Source organism: Alligator mississippiensis, chromosome 8, assembly GCF_030867095.1.
Source record: "Alligator mississippiensis isolate rAllMis1 chromosome 8, rAllMis1, whole genome shotgun sequence".
NCBI classification, from domain to species: Eukaryota; Metazoa; Chordata; order Crocodylia; family Alligatoridae; genus Alligator; species Alligator mississippiensis.
In genome coordinates this window covers 24,278,953-24,297,989 of record NC_081831.1, presented here as the reverse complement: position 1 = coordinate 24,297,989, position 19,037 = coordinate 24,278,953, and the positions used below count along the sequence as shown (strand labels likewise).

Genomic DNA, 19,037 nt, shown 5'->3' with positions numbered 1-19,037 from the left:
ACCTCTTCATCATCAGAGCAGTGAGGCTGTGGAATAGATGCCTAGGGAAGCTGGTTGGACAGGTACAGGCTGGGGATGACCTAAGCCTAGTGATGTCTATGCCCTCCTATGGCAATTTCCCAGACTTCCAGGCTTTGCAGATTGCTGCATGGAGCGGGGAAGAAGGGGTTTTTTTCTCCTCTTGCTGCAACATGTGCCAGGTTTCCTCAGAGGCACTGGGTGCTGGCTAGAGCCAAGCCTGGGGATTTTGACTAGGCTGTGCCAATGCTCCTGCTGAGACTTAAAGCTGGAGGTTCCTGGTTAAAGGGTCTTGCCCCTTTTCTCAGGGTTAGACTAATGACCATATTTGCGGTCAGGAAGGGGACTTTTCCCCATGGTCAGATTGGGATGGACTGTGGGGGTTTTTGCCTTTATCTGTAGTTGGGGGAGTCACCTTCTTCCTGGGATCTGTTGGGCATATATTAACAACCTTTTACAGCAGCAGAACATTGGCTGCTGTGGTCCTCCTTCTTTATCTGTGGCAGATTTGGGTGTTATGTCTTGTGGTTGCACATGGGCTGACTGTGTAGTTTTGCTAAGAGGTTAGACAATGGATTTGGATGGTTCAGATAGGGATAATCCTGCCTCAGGGAGGGAGTTGGGCTAAGTGTGACCTCTGGAGGTCCCTTCCAGTCCTACTTCTCTATGATTCTATGAGTTGTGAAAGCAGTGGAACTAAAACTTGATCTCTCCCAAAAACTTTGCAAGGTGAAGGAGACTCTCTACAAACAACTGCCTAAGATGCCCTGAAGAGAGGTGCTCATAGAGTCCACAAGATTCTCATCAGTAGAATGATGATACAACTCCTTCATCTATTTAAACTGCGAACTCCTTGGGGCACTACTGGGCCCATGGAAAGTGTTCAGTGCCATGAGATGGTCTTTAGGCCTTACCTTCAGGCATAAAATGAGAAAGGGTTTTGTTTGAGAATTACCATATACTTGCTACATGTCACGACCCAAAGGTCTGATTTTGTGTGTGCTTCGGCACTAGAATTATCCCCGTGGGTTTACAGCTTCATTGCACGGTGGAGTTTTGCTGCACAGAGAACCCGCGTGCAAAGGAGAGAGTTCCCGCCACTTTGCAGCTGTCTTTGCAGGGTGCATTTTCTTTGCAACACAGAAATGCACGGTGCAAAGAGTTCCCGCTCTTCGTATGCAAATTCGTGTCCCGCTATTGGCTAGTTCTAAATTATTCACACATGGCAGCTAGCGACTGGCCTGCTAGCCGTATAAGAGGCTTGAGCAGTTTCCGCCGAAGCCGAAGAGGACTCCACATCCATCTCGTGGGGACTCTGGGTGCACAGAGGTCAGGGTCATCGAAGCCCTGTGTGTTACTCAGAGGAGTTTGGCGACCTGATCCACCGCCCACCTCTTCCCGTCTTCAAGTGGAAACTTTCTATAAGATGTATCGACGAGTTTTCTATTTTGAGGCGCGCTTGTCCTGGACATCCAGAGTTCTGTCTGCGTGGAGCCTAGCAAACTCCACGTGATTGTTCGTGTTTTCTGTTTGTAACCGCAACTCAAGCAAGTTTTCCAGCCTGCACCGCGACCATCTCGGTGTAAGTAAACAATCTTAAAATCAACCGTTAAGTGTCTGTGCCTAATTCTAGCTCGGCACCCGCCCTCTCCGACCCGGCGTGCCCGGGCTGCCGGCCACAGCCCATGTGGAGCTCGACAAAGGGCCTGGGTCCGACCCGGCCCGCACACTACAAAACACAGGGAAAACACCAAAAAAAAAAAAAAAGAGTGATTAGTTCAAAAGCACCTGCAGAAAGAAATCTCCCTAGACATCTTCATGACTTCCTTGAACTCGCTGTTGTTGCTAAGAATAAGGACTTCTGTTCAGAGAATGATGAACAGGCATGAAAGCTTTTACACATTAGACCACATCACTTAGGTAATCCACCCCCCAACTCTCCAGCCTTGATGGGGAGGCTTCCTTAGCAATGGTTTAGAAAGCAACACCATATTCCTTTTCTCTCTACCTCAACCCCCTCTTCCTCTCCTATTCATATTCCTCCTTGCTTCTTCCTCTTTTGTGGCCTACTTCTCTAGAATCTGGGTCACCCTCCAAAAGACAGACCAGGGATCAGCAACCCCTAGTACGCATGCCAGACCATGGCACATGAAGCCATCTTCCTTGGCATGCCACAGCCGACCTGGACTCTGGGCAGTTTCTGCCAGCTGCTGCCCAGAGCCTGGGCTGGCTGCAGCTGGGAGGCTGCAAACAACTGCATGGGGCTCCACAGCCCTGGCACCAGTTCTGTGGCTGCAGCAGCTGTGCACACACCTCTGGGTACATGGCCAGGAAGGGGCCTGGGGTAGCACAACCCTGGCTCCTCCCCCACTGTCCACCCAGAGGCATGTGTGCAGCTGCCACCACCATGGAGCTAGTGCCAGGGCTGTGGACCCTGGCATAACCATTTACAGCCTTCCAGCCACCTGCTACAGCTGCCCAGAGCCAGGGATGGCTGTGGACGGCAGCCAGGAGGCTGCAAACACCTGCGCTGGGCTCCAGAGCCCCAGCACCAGCTCCAAGGTGGTGGTGGGTGCACACGTGGATCACAGCACGTGGCTGAGTAGGGGCTGGGGCAGTGCAACCCTGATCCCTCCCCACTGTCCACTCAGAGACAGGCATGTAGCCACCGCCAGCAATGAAGATTATGCCCCTTGCAGCTCCCCCATCTCTGGCACACCAAGTCCAGTCATGGGTGGAAGTTGGGGTGATTTTGGCACTCAGGGCAAAAATGGTGCTGACCCCTGGATCAGACCAAGGCACCAACATAGAAACATGGTACCTGCTTCTGCATAGCTATCAGCCATCCTGAATTCTCCATGACAGTCCCACACTTGAGGGCTCTGGCTCAGTTTCCCACTAGAATTCCCCAAAACAGGCCTTTGCTTCAGATCTGAAAAAAATGACCTCATGTCCATGTCAGAGAGCATCCTGGTCTATCTGGTCAGAGAACACAACACAATGCCACTTAGTGCTGTATGAATGTGGTCATACTGCTCCTGGGTCGCAAGGTAGCCAGAAGCTACTTCGTGAACCAGATATAGTGTAGCAGCAAATTGCAGTGTCACATGCCACTGCACCCAGTCCAGCTTTGTCTCCCAGTGGGAACTAAATCAGTCCTGAAATTCTTTCAGCTATTGCTTTCTGCTTCACTTGCTTCAAAGGGGTGGGTAAAACCCAGAGCCCCCAAGCAAAGTGGGATAAAAAGGAAGAATAGATGCAGAGGAGAGAATTGGATCTCACATACAGACAGCTACTAGATCTTTAGCCAGTACAGGTGGGCACCACTTCATTGACCAATATGGAACAACCCTGCTTGATGCCAGCTGGGAATCTACTTCATACTCTTTTCTGGTTCTGAAGATAGTGGGGGTTTTCCAAGAAAGAGATTTTTCTGCCACTCCATAAACAACGCAGCACTTAATATTAGAGAAAAGACCCTTCCCATGAGAGTCCAGACCATCCCACTATGGGGCTCCCAAGCCAATGCTAGCTTGATGGCAGATGACACCTGCTCTCTGTGGGACCTCTCTGCAATGGGGATGACTGGTTCATAAAAGATGCTACATCCTAAGACAGAGTTGCACCTTACAAGTGTCCATTATCATCTGGGCATCCCCTGATGGAAGAATGAACCATCCAAGAAGGAAGATCACTAGAGAGAGGAAAACAATTCATTTTTGAAACACTACAGGCCTCCTTAGTCAGGGGCTCCCCAAGGCAGGCACCACTGTTTGTAGTCCAGAGCCTGAGCCTAACCAGTGCTATTTTAAAAGCAATGGTATGCAGCTGAGGTTGCAAAATAATTGTTTCCTAGAATTCTGTTTCATAGGACTAACTAATGCTATTTTTAAGGAAGGCTATGCAGCTGAACATGCACAAAAAACTGTGGTTTAGCATTTAAGATACTTGTAGGCACTCTTATTTTACAAAATAAGCCGCTTTTGTTATAAACAATAGCAACCACAGAAGTATTTACTAGAAGTACATGCTGGATGGATTTGGGTTTGAACTTCTGAGAAACAGCAGCTGCAGAAGAAGCACACTACAACCCCAGACCTCCTCAGGACGGATTGGCTGAAGGAGTCATTAATTATTTACAGCAGTAATGTAGGTCAGGGGTGCTCAACCCCCAGCCTGTAGGCTGTATCTGGGCCATGGAGCCATGTTATCCAGCCTGAGGGGCTCCCCATGGGTCCATAAATTTGGCTGTGGTGGAGCAGTTGCAATTAACACTGTCACCACTCCCCTGCTGCCAAATTTCCAGGTCCCGCATGGCTGGATTGGACCCACAGAAGAGATTTGGCCTGCAGACTGACTGGGCACTGCTCATCCAGCCCACAAGGCAAAGAAGTTGGGCACCACTGGCTTAGGTAACGGTGATGTTACAGCAGCGTAGGGGAATCTACGGGCCAGTTTCAGCTGGTATTGTAGGTTCCAGTGGCCCAACGCCAGTCCTCAGTACAGGTTACCACAAACCTGGACAAGGCCACAGGAAAGTAGAGCTAATTCAACAGACTTTGGGATATCCAGGGTTGATGCATTATGTCATCCTCTTAGTTCTTCCTCAAGTATATGGTCTCACTTGTAGGATCAAGGTGTCCATGCCATAAGCCTCTAGTTAGAATGAGAAGGGTGACAGAAGAATTCATCTGGGAGGACACTAGTTAGTAGCAAGTAACCTGCATATTTCTAAATACAGAGCCTTATGGTATTGGCTGTTCCTATGTATTACCTGGTGTATTGGGAACAGTACAGGATTCCAGCTGATGAGGGGTTGAGCAGTGGTTTTAAGATGATCTTACAAGAGCTAATAGGCAAACAGGAGTTTGGGAAGCAGAAAGCCTGGGATGTTAGGATCCAAGATGTGACTCTACACTGACCTTCTGCAAAAAAACAGGAACTCAGGCTATTATGAAACTAGGAAGTACAAATTACAGGCATCCTTTCTTCAGAAAGTATTATGATAGTTCCTGAGGCTATAAAAGATCCTAGTGTCAAGAAGATGAACAGAAATCCCCAACCATGGAGCAACGTTGTCTCTACTCCAAGCAGGAAAATTTTGAAAAGATGGAACTCACAGTGGAGAACCCGAGGAGGAGACAAGGTAAGGGCAGGACTGGTCTGAGGAGAAAGGGTGCTGGGTTTTGGACTAGGTAGGACTCAAGAGATGGGTTTAATGGCTGGCTTGCATCCAGATTCTGGAAGGGTTAGAGCACCCCTGCTATTCTACTGATTTTAACCCTACTTGTACAAATGTTTTTCCTAGCATTCCTAGAAACACCCTAACTCTCAGGGTAACTCATTGCTGTGGTAACTTCCCTTCCTTCAGTGTGATGTTACTCCAGGAATATAGCTGGTCTTGTGAGTCTCTGCAGCATTTTCCTTCTAAAGCCTAAAAGGGTCCTTGTGTTCCCAGAGTAAAGGCTTCTCCACCTGGGCGTCACAAGTCCAGCTGCTCTCAAAGAATCACAGTCACTTGGTGTTTCCCATTTTGCCAAAATGGGAAGAGACTCCATGTCCTGAGCATTGTCACTTTAGAGAGAAGACGAGTGAGCCATTGCAGTGAGTGGAGGGGGCTGACCCAATGTTGAATTGCATTGAGAAATCTAACTGGCATTGCTCCCCATAGCTTTTGGCTGCCAAGGGAAGGCCATTGCAGTCCTGTGCGTCTTGCTGGTGATCTGCTTTGTGGTGTTCACAGCTGTCCTTATAGTGAACCATGGGAAAAGTAAGTCTTGTATGTCTCCAGCTCAGTCCTACATTTCTCTTGCCCACTGAGAGGCTGAAGAGATTATTAGGGGGTGATTTTATTGTACTGGGACAAAAAAAAAAAACAACAGCTCAGGGACTTAGATGGAAGCTAAGATGCAAATCTAATTGTGGAGTAGCACGCATGGCAAATTCCACAAGCAGGTGGGAATTTTCTAAAGTGTGAATGTGGCTTGGGAACACAACTCCCACTAGCTTTCCACAGCACCTGTGCTCCTAAAGTCATTTTAGAGAACCCCACTCAAAAAATCAGGAACTGGGACAAATCCATACTAGCCTTTAACCCCTCAAAAGTGGATATTCAAAGTAGGATCTCAACTGTAGCAGGCAACTGTTTACTTTGCATAGTATTCAGCCCTGCAGTGTGGTGTGAAGGGCAATTCTTTCTTTTAAATCTCGGTGCTGCTCTGACCCTTTACTTTGCACTGAAGCCCAAGCTGGTTCCAAGAATCCACCACAGTGCACTTGAAACTGAGGGTCACATCTAGTGAAGCGTGATGGCAACAACCCAACATCACCGTTGTTGTTGGGCTAGGATCCAGCTCTTTGTGCTCTAAAAGGAGAAGTGAGACACAGTAGAATAATAAAAGAGGCTGGTGCCATGGTTAATGCACCTAGTGGCAACTTAGGAGATCCAATTTCATTCTCTAGCATTGTGGCCCATTTCCTATGTGACACATCACTTCCCTAATGATAGCTTAATTTTTCCATCTGTAAAATGGGGTTCCTTTCTTGCCTGGGAGATGGTAGCATTCCTGCCTCTGGACAGTGGGGTGGGGCAATCTCCTCTCTCTGACCCCTTGTAAGGAAGCAATTTCTTCATCATGCTGTTTGCAGCATCCATGGAGCTATCCAACATGAAGATGCGACTTGAGAAAATCCCAGTGAATTCCACAAAAGAACTATCAGACCTTCTGCACTCCATAGGTAAGAACCAGCCTTATCGCTCCAATCCTGGATTGCTGCCATTTCTTTGTGGGGAAGCCTAGATATGGCCATCCTGCTTCAGGGTCTTTGGCTTCAGCCTAGAAGCATGGTAGAGATAAGTGTGGGGAGTGGGACGTTTACAGGAGCTGGCGATTGGGATCCAGTGCATGCTAAGGATAGACATAATGGTTGACAGGGTGGCAGAAAATGGGAGCGCTCAATTATCTCACATTCCTTTTAGATTCCGCAACATCCAAAGAACTCAAGACAATCAACAGTCGACTTGTTAAAGGTACGTTCTTGTCTCCCAAGAGGTCCGGGGATACCAGAGCTGCCAGTATCACTGACAGTGAGATTTAAAGTCATGATTCAGGCTGGTGGGGCTTTTAAGACATAAATGTTATGTTCATTTTATACCTTCTCATATTTCTAAGCCCTTAGGACTATGCTTTAAGTTTCTCTGCAAGCCTGAACCAGGGGGCATGGGGCAAGAAATTTAATGTTCTAAATAAAAGCTGAATTTCTCCCCTAACCATAGAAAGCCAGAAACTGAAACCTGATGGAATACATTACATCACATAAGGCAAAAAATATGATAAAACAGTTAGGATTGACAACAATGCAGGCCCTGGGACCTGAGGTGGGAAAACGCCCCTTTGTGGTATCCAATACAATGCAGAGGTCTTTCCCTTTCCACCTGCAGTGTCTGAGGAGCTGGCTGAAACAAAGACGAGGTTTACAAAGATCCAAACAGATTCCAGGAAAAATCTATCAGATCTCCATGACTCTGTAGGTAAGAGAGGTCCTACTGCTTTTTAACAGACCCTAAAGTTGACTGACTTACTGATGGATCCTGACTACATTGTTACTAGGGCTGTGTGAAATTTTGGCAGCCATTTCATTTCAGAGGTGTTTCAGGCCATTTCGGCGCCTGAAACACCAAATCTGAATTGAAACAGAAGGCTCCAAAACAGCTCCAAAACGAATCGGAAGGCTCCAAAATGTTTTGGAAATGTTTCCAAGAATTTTGGAGTTTCGGAGCCGGGCTTGCAGGGAAATGAGAGCTAAGAAGCGGGAGGGGAAAGGACTGCTTTGATATTCACATCTAGCCCCTGGTTCAATTCCCCAGCTCTCTGATCATTTCCCCAGCCCTTCCTTGGGGGCCATAGGCCCCCAATCTGTGCGCAGGGTTTCAGTATCACTGACAGTGAGATTTAAAGTCATGATTCAGGCTGGTGGGGCTTTTAAGACATAAATGTTATGTTCATTTTATACCTTCTCATATTTCTAAGCCCTTAGGACTATGCTTTAACTTTCTCTGCAAGCTTGAACCAGGGGGTTCTGTGCGCAGGGTTTCAGCAGGCTGCTGCTGCAGGCCGGGGCCAGTGGCAACCGCTTGGCGCAGCCCACGCTGAGCTCCAGGAAGACTGCGGCACTGCTGCTGGCCCCAGCCTTCAGCGGCAGCCTGCTGAAACCTGGCATGCAGATCCAGGGCTATGCTGGGGGAATGATCAGAGAGCTGGTGAATCGAACCGGGAGCTGAGGAATCCCTGCTGCGCAACCTAGCTCCGTTGGGAGCAGAGATCCACACCAGGGTCTCCTCCCTGCCACTGCCCAACCTGTGCAGCCCCAGATCTCTGCTCCCTGTGGAGCCAGGTCATGCAGTAGGGACCAGCACTGTCCTGCTGTGCAACCTGGCTCCGCAGGGATTCGGAGATTCAACCACTGAATTAGGCTGAATCTTTGCCGAATCGAACCAGCAACTGAAGCTTCGCTCAGTCCTACTAACTGTTACCACTCAAAGATGAGACGTTGTTCAGAGTTCTTTAAAAATACTGGCATGGGGGTAGAAACACACAAAACCAAAATGATCACAGGAACAGCTTCAGTTGGAGGGGGAACTAGAAAGGAAAGATCTCTTCAGCTTGGAAAGGACATAAGTGACAGGGAATATGATAGCAGCCTGAAAAATCTTAAAAGGTATAGACAAGAAAAACTATTTGCTATCTTTGTTGTATGTATAACACAGGAACTAGGCATCACCTAATGAATTCATCCAGTTGTTTAAAACAAAACAAAAGCAAGTTATTTTTTTAACACAATGCACAATTAACATGCTGCTGTCATTGTTACAGGACACTGAAGCAGCCAAAAGTATAGCTGTGTTCATAAGAGAGATCAGACACTTTATGGAGAAAGGATCTGTCAGGGGCTATTAAGCACAACAGTTAGGATTGTAACCTCCTTGTGGCGACTGGAAGAGTATGAGGAGATGGATCACTCTCCCTTATTTTTTGGTACTCTTTCTCTGTCTCACAATGATTCTCAAGCAGGATGGCATGGCACCCTAGGGTGCCTTGAGATCCTCTCAAGGCTGCCACGAGGTGCTAGCACTCTTCGGTGTGCAAACATGATTCACAAGATCAATCCAGAATTTTCACACAGGAATTCAGAGTGTTGGAGACAGTCTGATCTGCTGTGGTCTTTCTGAGTTCTTTGCAACATAGGAATTGCTCTAATATTTTTCATAGTAAAAAAAAAAAAAAAAGAAAAAAAGAGAGTGATAGCTCAGAGGTTGCCTTGAGTCTACAATGGTTAAGAACCACTTCTCTAAATCATCCAAAACTTGTAACAGTTGGACATAGGTTACTCAGCGACTGGACCTTTGGCCTGACCCATTCTGGAAATTATTGTAAGTTTTTATCTTGCCCAGGAATAAGCATTGGTGAATTCCTACTAGTCCAGTCAATTGTTTGCATAGCTGGTCCCAGAGAGCACAGAATTGAGATCTAGATTTCAGAAGAAAGTACAGGACTAAAATTTAGGAGGCACATCTCAGTTAGTGTCTGAGCAGAAAATTAGCATAGTAGGATACCATTCCTAGTTGGGCACCTCAATAATACAAAGCAGGTAACACCAACAAACACCACCACCACCACCACTTCGTAAAAAGTTGCCATTACTCCCCAAGTTTCACACCCCGCAGCACAAAAGAGTGTAACCCAACGAACTCTATGAGCAGTTGTAAGGGTTGGGGGGCTGTTGAAAATGCAAACTCCATCCTCTTATGTCCCTTTTAGATTCCAAGTTGTCCACAGAACTCCAGACAATCAACAATCAACTTGTTAATGGTACGTTCTTCGCTTGTCTCTCGAGATCTGGTAGGGAGCAGAGCCTATAATACTGCTAACAGCAATATCCAAAATGATGACTCAGACCACTGGGATTTTTAAGAAATAAATGTTAGGTTCATTTTACTCGTTTCCACATTTCTGTTCCCTTGCCATTACACTTGGGATGTACTTTAATGCTGCAACTAGGAGGGCAAGAAATCTAATGTTTTCATGGAACATGAACTTCTCTTCTATTCAGAGAAAGTCAGGAACTGAAGCTGAAAGAAATGCAACATATATAATAATGCGATTTGTGATAATATAGTATGGATTGGCAGCCATGCAGGCTTTGTGACCCGAGTTGAAGAAATCCCTTCTTGACAGATCAAACACAGCACAATGCTCTTTTTTCCCCTGTCATTTGCAGTGACTGAGGAGCTGAGTAATACAAAGCTGAGGCTTAGGAAGATCCAAGAAGATTCCAAGCAAGATTTATCTGATCTCCAGGATGTAATAGGTGAGAGCTTTCCTAGTTCTGTTTTAATAGAATCTAAGTAGATATTATTCCCAGAATTCCTATTGCTGCTCCTAAAAGAAACAAAAAAACTAGGTAACACTGTAGAGCATTTAAATAAAAAAATAAAACCTGGGAACAAGAGCAGTGTTATTCAAAAAGACAAATAACATCAGTAGGAAATGAATTTAAACCGAACAGAAAATACCAGTGTGCATTATACAAATCTAGGGGACACCCAACCTCTTGAATTATCTGTGATCTGCACAGAGTATTGCTTCTTTCCTATTTAGATCATAAATTGCATGAGGCAGGGGCTGTCTCTCATTAAGTGCCATTTGGCACAATGAGGGCCCATCTCACTTTGTGTCTGTGCAGAGGACAGTGCAAAAGGATACCAGTCATAGCTGGGGACTGGGCAGAACCAAGTAGATGTGGCCCTGATCTCAATTAGGTCCTCTGGGCACTACATGAATATGAAATAGTAATTGCAACAAAGTTGATGACCTTACAGAAAGGTTCTGCCACATGTTCAAATTAAGCTGGAGAGAAGCCAGCCATAAAGTTGTTGCACATTTTCAAGCACTAACTCTGTAGCTGGTTGTCTCTTCTTATAGCTGAATGGACATTCTTATGGTGTAATAATTACTTTTCATGTGTGGCTGGTCTAAATTTATTGCATGATTGACCAGTTAATTGTGTGAAATATGTAATGTGTAGCAAGGACCTAAGACTCACAGCTTTGAACAAAAGACTGTGATCCAGTGAAGAACAGTTACAAGGACTGGTGGGAGTTGTTCAAAATAGAATTCCCTCCGCCCTTCCATTTCCTTTTTTAGATTCCAAGATGGCAAAAGAACTCAAGACAATCAACAATCAGCTTTTCAATGGTATGTTCTTTACTTGTCTCTCAAGAGATCTGGGGATAAGCTGAGCCTACAATATTGTTGATAACAATGTTCAAAATCATGAATCAGGCCAGCATGGCTTAAGAAATAAGCACTAGATTTATTTTATTCTTTTCTGTGTTTCTGAGAACTTAGCATCTCACTCATGCCACAGTTTAACCTTTCTGCAGCCAGTAGAGATAGAAATTTACCTATTTAATGTAGGCTGATTTTCTCCCCTAAGTTATAAAAAGCCAAGAACAGAGGCTTTACAACTCACACCAACTATCCCAACACCTGTGATAAAATAAAAGGGAATGATAATGTAGGCCCTGGGACCTTGGGTAGGGAAATCTCCTCTTTCCAGTACAGAACACAACACAGTACTCTCTTTCCCGTCGTTTTAGTGTCTGAAGAACTGAGTGAGACACACCCACGGCTTATGAGGGTAGAAGCAGATGCTAAGAAAAATCTATCTGATCTCTGGAACTCCATAGGTAAGAGATGTCTTATTGCCTTCTTATATATCCTAAGCAGATCTAATTACTGATAGGCCCTGAACATGCTGTTACTACTCAAGAAACATTTGAAACATTACATGGAATGGGATTTAAAATATTGGAACTAGGGAAATCACCACTCAAAACAGCAAAAAAAAAAAAAAATCATGATGAAAGGAATTGAAAACAAAACATAAAATATCATTATGCACTATATAAATTCAGGATGCACTCAGCTTTTCAAGACTGTTGGTAGATCTCACTACTCTATCCCAAGAAGGAGATAACAGAATTAGGAAAATTACCAAGAGGGGAGGAACTGAGATGATCATAGGGTATAGAACAGTTTTGGTAGGAGGAGGAACCGAAAAGGACAGATCTCTTCAGTCTGGCAAAAAAAAAAAGATAACTGAGGAAGGCTGCGATAGCAGTCTATAAAATCATAAATGATGTGGGTAAGGTGAACTGTTTTCACTATGTCTTGCAATACAAGAACTGGGGACCAGGCAATGAACCCATCAGGCAGCATGTTGAAGACACAAAATAAAGACTTTATTTATTTTTACACAATGCACAATTAACATGCCACTGTCATTGCTGTAGGACATCGATGAGGTTAAAAGTATAACCAAGTTAAAAAAAAAAAATAAACTTATGGAGGAGAGCTCCATCAGGGTCTATTAAATGCAACAGTTAGGGATGTGACCTCCTCATGGTGACTGGGAACGTATGGAAGGGGATGGATCACTCTACATTGTTTCTAACACCCTTTCTCTAAAACATCCATTACTTGTTACTGTTTGACAAAGGACACTGGACTACTGGGCTACTCCATTCCTTTGGCCTGGAAATTCTTACGAGTTTCTATCTTGCCCAGGACAGTGTACTGGTGGATTTCCACTAGCTCAATAGACGGGCTTTGTGTTGCCGGCCCCAGAGAGCACAGAATTCACATTTTTGAGATCTCCTAAAGGATGGGCACTTAGATCTATGTCTTTATGTGTCTGCATAGCATTTGGCACAACTAGAATCCATCATGGTGCCTGTGAAAAAACAACACAGTAGGATGCCAGTCCTACTTGGGGTCTGAGTTTTGGCCAATACCAAGCTTAGAGACGTCCCAAACTCATCTGGGTCTCTAAGCACTATAATTATATAAAGCATTAATAGTAGTAGTAGTAGTAGTAGTAATAATAAAATAATTAAAACCTTACAAAAGGCTGACATTGGAACATATGTTCCACACTCCCCCAAATACAAAGCTATGATCCAGTATACTCTAAGTACAGGTGTTTTTGTTAAAAACATAACCTCCTCTCTCTCTCTCTTCCCTTTTAGATTCCACCATGTCCAAAAAATTCCAAACAATCGAGAGTCAAATTCACACCAGTAAGTTTGTCTCTCTCAGGTGGTCTGGGGATAGGTAGAGCCTACAATACTGTTAAGTACAATATACAAAATCACAACACAGATCAGTCAGATTCTTAAGAAATAAGTGTTAGAATCATTTTATTCATTTCCATATTTTTGAGCCCTTGGCATGTCACTTGGGATATGCTTTAAACTTTTTGCTGCAATAAGAAAAGCTAAAAATTTACCTTTTTAATAAAACCTGAATTTATCTCCAAATCATTGCAAGCCAGGTACTGAAATGGGAAGAAATATATCACTTCATCTTTTTCCGGTGACCATTCATTCTGTTCTTCTGTGTCTGTCTCTCTCCCAAAGACTTGAGAAAGGGGACTATGATACCCAAAAGCTTGTCTATGTCTATCCCAACCATACAGTTGGTCCAATAAGATATACATCACCCACAAGAATTCTTGCATATTTCCTGGACCATCGCAGCAACACCATTACTTCAACACTATCATCAAATATCATGCAATTTGTGATTGAGCAGCAGGGAAAACTATGTAGGCCCTGTGCCCTGGGATGGGGATTTCTCTTCTTGAAATATCAACATAATGTAATGCTCTCTTTCCCCTGGTATCTGCAGTATCTAAGGAGCTGGCTGACACCAAGCAGAAGGTTATGATAATCCAAGCAGATTCCTGGAAGAATTTATTAGCTCACCTAGGCAAGACAGGTGAGAGAAGACTTTTCCATACAATGCCACAATTTCTCTTACATCCTTTCAGAGAGAATTCAGAGCATGACCTTTCAGGACTAGGTTGAACTGCAGATAGAGTATGACAATAGCAAAGAGTCAGAGCAGGGACTTTTAGCCTGATAATCCCAACAGTGGAATCCTGCTCCAACAAGACCTTCAGGGATACTGAATCTTTCCCTGCAGCTGCAGAGGTCTCTTAGACCCAATAAAGGTACATGTATGTGTAATTACTAGTGATTATGCATTACAAAGCTGACATTGGGCTTATCTCTAGAGAAAGTCAGTCAGTCAAAGGCCAAATTAGATCTCTAGCTAAAATTTTAGCAGTCCTTGCTTGTAGCTCTGGAGGGTATCAGTTCAACCTCAATTGTACTGGTTAAGATGGCAGCAGACAAGAAATGTCCCGGTTACTACACGTGATGACATCTATGCTTGGGTGCTTGGCTGAATTTTAATAAGTGCCTATGCATAGGTGTTTGAGTCTCAAGAGGTGCTGAAAGCTCACCATACCAGAGGAACTCTACATTAGCTGTTACCACACAGGAAAGAGATCCGGGAGTCATTGTGGACAGGTCCCTAAAAACACCCACTCAGGGCTCAGCAGCTGTCAGATGAGGCAAAAAAATGTTAGGGATTATTAAGAATGGAATTGTAAAGAAAACTGAAAGTATCATGATGCCTCTTTATAAATGTATGGTGTATCCACAAGGGGTGTGCGAAGTGGGCCCTATTCGATTCAGATTTGGCCCAAATCAGGGACAGCGATTCAATTTGTTGATTCGGATCACTGTCCCTGATTCGATTCGCCTGAATCTGAATCTGAAGATTCGATGCTGATTCAGAGAATCAGCGATTTGGACATAGACACAGCTTTAAAAGTTTGTTCTACATACCTTGAGGTACCAGCATGGCTCACGATTGCTGCGATGCTGGGGCGCATGGAGCATCCACAGGAGTGCGGGGGGCCCTCCACATGTTTGGTGGCAGAAATAGTTCCAGTCCACTTCTGGGTCCAACGGGAAGCGTGCCAGGGCCCTCCCCCCTGTGCCCCCAAGCTCAGCGATCAGCTGCAGAGGGACCCTGGGTGCCCCCCCCAGACCCAGGAGGCACCAGTTGCTGAGCTGGGGGAGTGCGGGGGGGGGGTTCCCCAGCACGCTCCCTGTTGGACCCGGAAGTGGATAGGAAGTGCTTCTGGTCCACTTCTGGGTCTGCTGCCGAGTGCACTGGAGACCCCCCGAGCTCCTGTGGGATGCTCCATGCGCCCCAGCATCGCAGCTTTCACGAGCCCCTGCTACCTAGAGGTATGTAGAAAAAACATTTAAAGCTGTCTCTATGTTCAAATTGCTGAATCTCTCCGAATCGATTCAGAGGATTCTGATTTGATTTGGAGAGATTAAAGTGTCTCATGATTTGATTAGGATTTGGAGATTCAGCAACCGAATCAGGCCAAATCTCCACCAAATCAAATCAGGGACTGAAGCTTTGCACAGACCTAGTACACCTTGAATACTTGCCCAGGTCTGGTCCCCAGACCTCCAAAAGGATAGAAAAGAACTAGAGAAGGTCCAGAGAAAGGCAACAAGGATGATGAGTGCTATGAAGGGGCTTTCATATGAGGAGAGACTACAGAGGCCAAGCTTTTCAGTTTAGAAAAGAGACAATTGAGGGCAGACATGATAAAGGTTTACAAAATACTAAATGGGAAAGAAAGAGCCAATAGGGATTTACTATTTACTCTCTCTCACAATACAAGAACTAGGGGTCAACATGAAACTAGTAGGCTATAAGTTTAAAACTACCAAAGGGAAGTTTTTTTCACAGAGCATGTAATTAAAGTGTGGACCTCATTGCCACCTGATCTTGTGGAAACTGAGAGTTTAGCTGGATTCACAAAGGGATTGGACATGTTCTTGGAGGAAAGGGGCATCAGTAACTATCACAGTGGCACAGCCTCTGAGATAGTTACTGATAGTTACTCAGAACTTCCTAGACCTCAAAAGCTGGCAGATGCAAGCGAGAGAGGAACAGTGGAAAATTCCGGTCAGACCCAGTTCACTCTCCCTTTCAGCTTCTGCTCTCTGCCCATGTGACACAGGAGACTGGGCAAGATGGAGTTTTGGTCTGACCCAAGAAATGGCAATTAGGTTCTTTATAACTTCCTTCAGACACTGGGGATGCACAGCCCTGTGGAGTCAAATCCCTTCAGTGCAAGTATGAACCAGACTGTGACCCTGGTTGGGCTGGCATGAATCTGGTGATTCTATAAGAAGAGGATACCCTTATTACAGATTTGCACATCCATGGGGAAAAACTCTCTCATGGCACAGAAGCAGAGGGCCAGAAAGCTGATTGTGGGGCTAGCAGGGTGAAACTTCATCCCTGCAGGTATAGAAAGCTCAGGAAGTCAAAGACAAAAGAAGGGTTTAATTAATACAGTTGTGACAGGCATCAGTTTAACAGAAGGGCATAGATGAAGCTGGACAGGGAGACAGTTGGAAGGACAGAGGGGAAGGGGACAGACAGTAATGAGGATGAGAGTGGGTCAGCTACAAAACAGAGAAGGAAGATCTTGAGCCAGTACATAATACAATATCCATCTTTTCCTCCTGGTGACATCTTTCTACCTTTTCCCTGCTCTTACAGAGATAAGGAACCTGACGCATTTTTTGGTTGAAGAAGTGGGCAAGGAGCTGGCTGAAGTAAAAAAGGACTACGAGAGATTCCAGAATTCCTTGAGCAGTGCACAGGAAGAATTAAAGAACCTCACAGGTGAGGGCTTATAGGCCAGGCCTGTGCTACCAGTAAAAGCATTAACATCAAACACTCCAGGTCAGGCTGTTTCATTTTCAGGCTCCCAATAGGCCCTACAGCTCGCTCTGCTCCTTCTGCAGCGAAGCTAACCACTGCTCCCCAACCTGAAGGCCAGTTCTTAGGCAGAGCTGTTCCTTCAAAACATATCTTAGAAATGTGGCCTGTGATCCCAGACTAAGCTGCATGTTGTCTGTGGCCACCTTCATCTGTGAGCAGAGAGACATAGTTTGATGTGCTCAGCAGTAGAAGGCAGGATAGATTTGTACCTTACAGACTAACCCAAAGTGTGTGTGTGTGTGTGTGTGTGTGTGTGTGTACGTACATGTGTTTACAAACACGCATGTACACACTTACCCACTTTGGTTGGTCTGTAAGGTAGAAATCTACCCTACCTTCTACTTGACTACTATATGTAATATGAGAGAAGGAGAGAGTGCACAAGCTTTCATGGGCTGAAGCTCACTGGTCTGATGAAGTGAGGTCCAGCCCACGAGAGCTTTTGATAGATAAATCTACTTTGGTTAGTCATAAAGGTGCAAATCTATCCTGTCTTCATCTATATACCCAGGGCTGGTGTTAGGATTTATAGATAAACCAAGTGTCACTAAGAAAAAAATTATATTACTGATTTCTCTTTCCAAAGGATACCAACCTGCAAGCTTCCTGCTGCCTAGGCAAAGGTGATAATATCATGTGATTTGTGTAACTACCCAAAAAGACAATCAAAGGCTGAATACTGCACCAAATTAACTGGCAATACTTTTCATCAGGAGACAAGGATGGGCCTAGGGGGTGGTAAATTCATAAACTGTTCACTGCAAATTATTTGTGCAGTCCTAATGAAAATTTCAGTAGTAAATAAGGAGTATGAGGTGCACAGATGATTTCTTACATTTCAACTTGGCTGCAACTAAGCCTGGGGATTTTGACTGGGCTGTGCCAATACTTCTGCTGGGACTTAAAGCCAGAGGTTCCTGGCTAAAGGGTCTGGCCCCTTTGCTTAGGATCAGACCAGTCCCATATTTGGGGTCAGGAAGGAATTTTACCCTATGGTCAAACTGGGGTGGGGTTTGCTTTTCTCTGCAGTGGGGGCATGGCCTCCCCCTGGGACCTCTTGTGTGTTACAACCTTTTATAGAAGCAGGATATTGATTGCTGTGGCTCCCCAGCTTTGCCTGTTGCAGGTTTGGATGTGATGTCTTGTCTTGTGTTAGGGTTGATGGTAGATTTACAAAAAGTTTGGACTATGGTTTTGTTTAATTTGGATAGGGATGATCCTGCCTTAAGCCGGGGGCTGGACTAGATCAGTGTTTCTCAACCTATGGGTTGCGACCCAAAAGCGGGCCACAAGAATATACGAAAGGGTTGCGAACAAACTTAAAAAATGGTTTTTCCTTTAAAGAAGAAAAATGTAGGAAACCATGGGTTTTCCTTTGCAGGCTGCAAGAGTTCCTGAAGGGTGGCTCCTGCTGCTGCATGTACTCCCAGCAAGCATGGCGGGAGGCGTGTGCCCCCTGATCTGCGCACAGGGTGAGGGTGGGTTGCTACTGTGGGCTATGCCCCAGGCACCAAACTTTGGTACAAAAAAAGCTGAGAACCACTAAGCTAGATGACCTCTGGGGTCCCTTCTAGCCCTACATCGCCATGATTCTGTCCCTAATGCAAATTTTTTCTCTCACCTGACTTCTACCAGAGCTCTTCTGCACAAGATGTCCAAAAGGCTGGGTGCAAGATCAGAAAATCTGTTACTTCGTTTCAACATCAAGTAAAAACTGGAGAGATTCCAAGAAATTCTGCGCAGATCAGGGGGCTCACCTGGCTATCATTAACAGCAAAAAGGAAAACGTAAGTCAGATGCTCAGCTTCCTATTGTAGGTCTGACAAAGGAAGAAATTAGCTCTTATTGAAAAAAAGGGCTCAGCTTTTTAGGATTTAGTTTCCATTTACAAGGTTGGAGTGTACACATGGCTAGTTATTGCGGAGCACCTGAGACATAGTAAAGATCCACCTTACCTTATTCTGTGCTGAGTTGCTTGTATATCCCTTACTCTGATCAAATGGAGACTGGAGTCTGGCCCAAGTTCTGTAGCAGAGGGTGCTTTTACACAGTGCAATTGATGTGCCTGAATATACTCCATAGTAGTTTGTGCAGTAGTTTATTGCTCCCAGGTGCAACATTTACGTGTGTACCCAGGACCACAGCATATGCAGCTGGGGCAGCACAGCTCTGGCTAGCAGGGGGCCCTGAGGGTCAGCCTGCCAGCCCAGAGCTATTCTGCCCCAGCAAAATGTGCTCTGGGGATGCTGGCTGGGCATGAGGGTGCTACAGTGCAGGAGGCTACAC

At 45.3% G+C, this 19,037-nt stretch overlaps 1 protein-coding gene across 1 annotated transcript in view; it reads left to right on the top strand.

The window, feature by feature from the left end:
- Positions 1–5,021: 5,021 nt before the first annotated feature.
- LOC102567684 (C-type lectin domain family 4 member M) overlaps positions 5,022–19,037 on the top strand; it is a 26,366-nt gene continuing 12,350 nt past the window's right edge. The window contains exons 1-13 of the mRNA XM_006265625.4: positions 5,022–5,164; positions 5,690–5,788; positions 6,667–6,756; positions 6,998–7,048; positions 7,460–7,549; positions 9,837–9,887; positions 10,297–10,386; positions 11,223–11,273; positions 11,678–11,767; positions 13,109–13,159; positions 13,770–13,859; positions 16,527–16,652; positions 18,387–18,538. Coding sequence (XP_006265687.1) covers positions 5,083–5,164; positions 5,690–5,788; positions 6,667–6,756; positions 6,998–7,048; positions 7,460–7,549; positions 9,837–9,887; positions 10,297–10,386; positions 11,223–11,273; positions 11,678–11,767; positions 13,109–13,159; positions 13,770–13,859; positions 16,527–16,652; positions 18,387–18,538 — 1,113 coding nt within the window. The 5' untranslated portion in view covers positions 5,022–5,082. The remainder of the gene's footprint in view (positions 5,165–5,689; positions 5,789–6,666; positions 6,757–6,997; positions 7,049–7,459; positions 7,550–9,836; positions 9,888–10,296; positions 10,387–11,222; positions 11,274–11,677; positions 11,768–13,108; positions 13,160–13,769; positions 13,860–16,526; positions 16,653–18,386; positions 18,539–19,037) is intronic.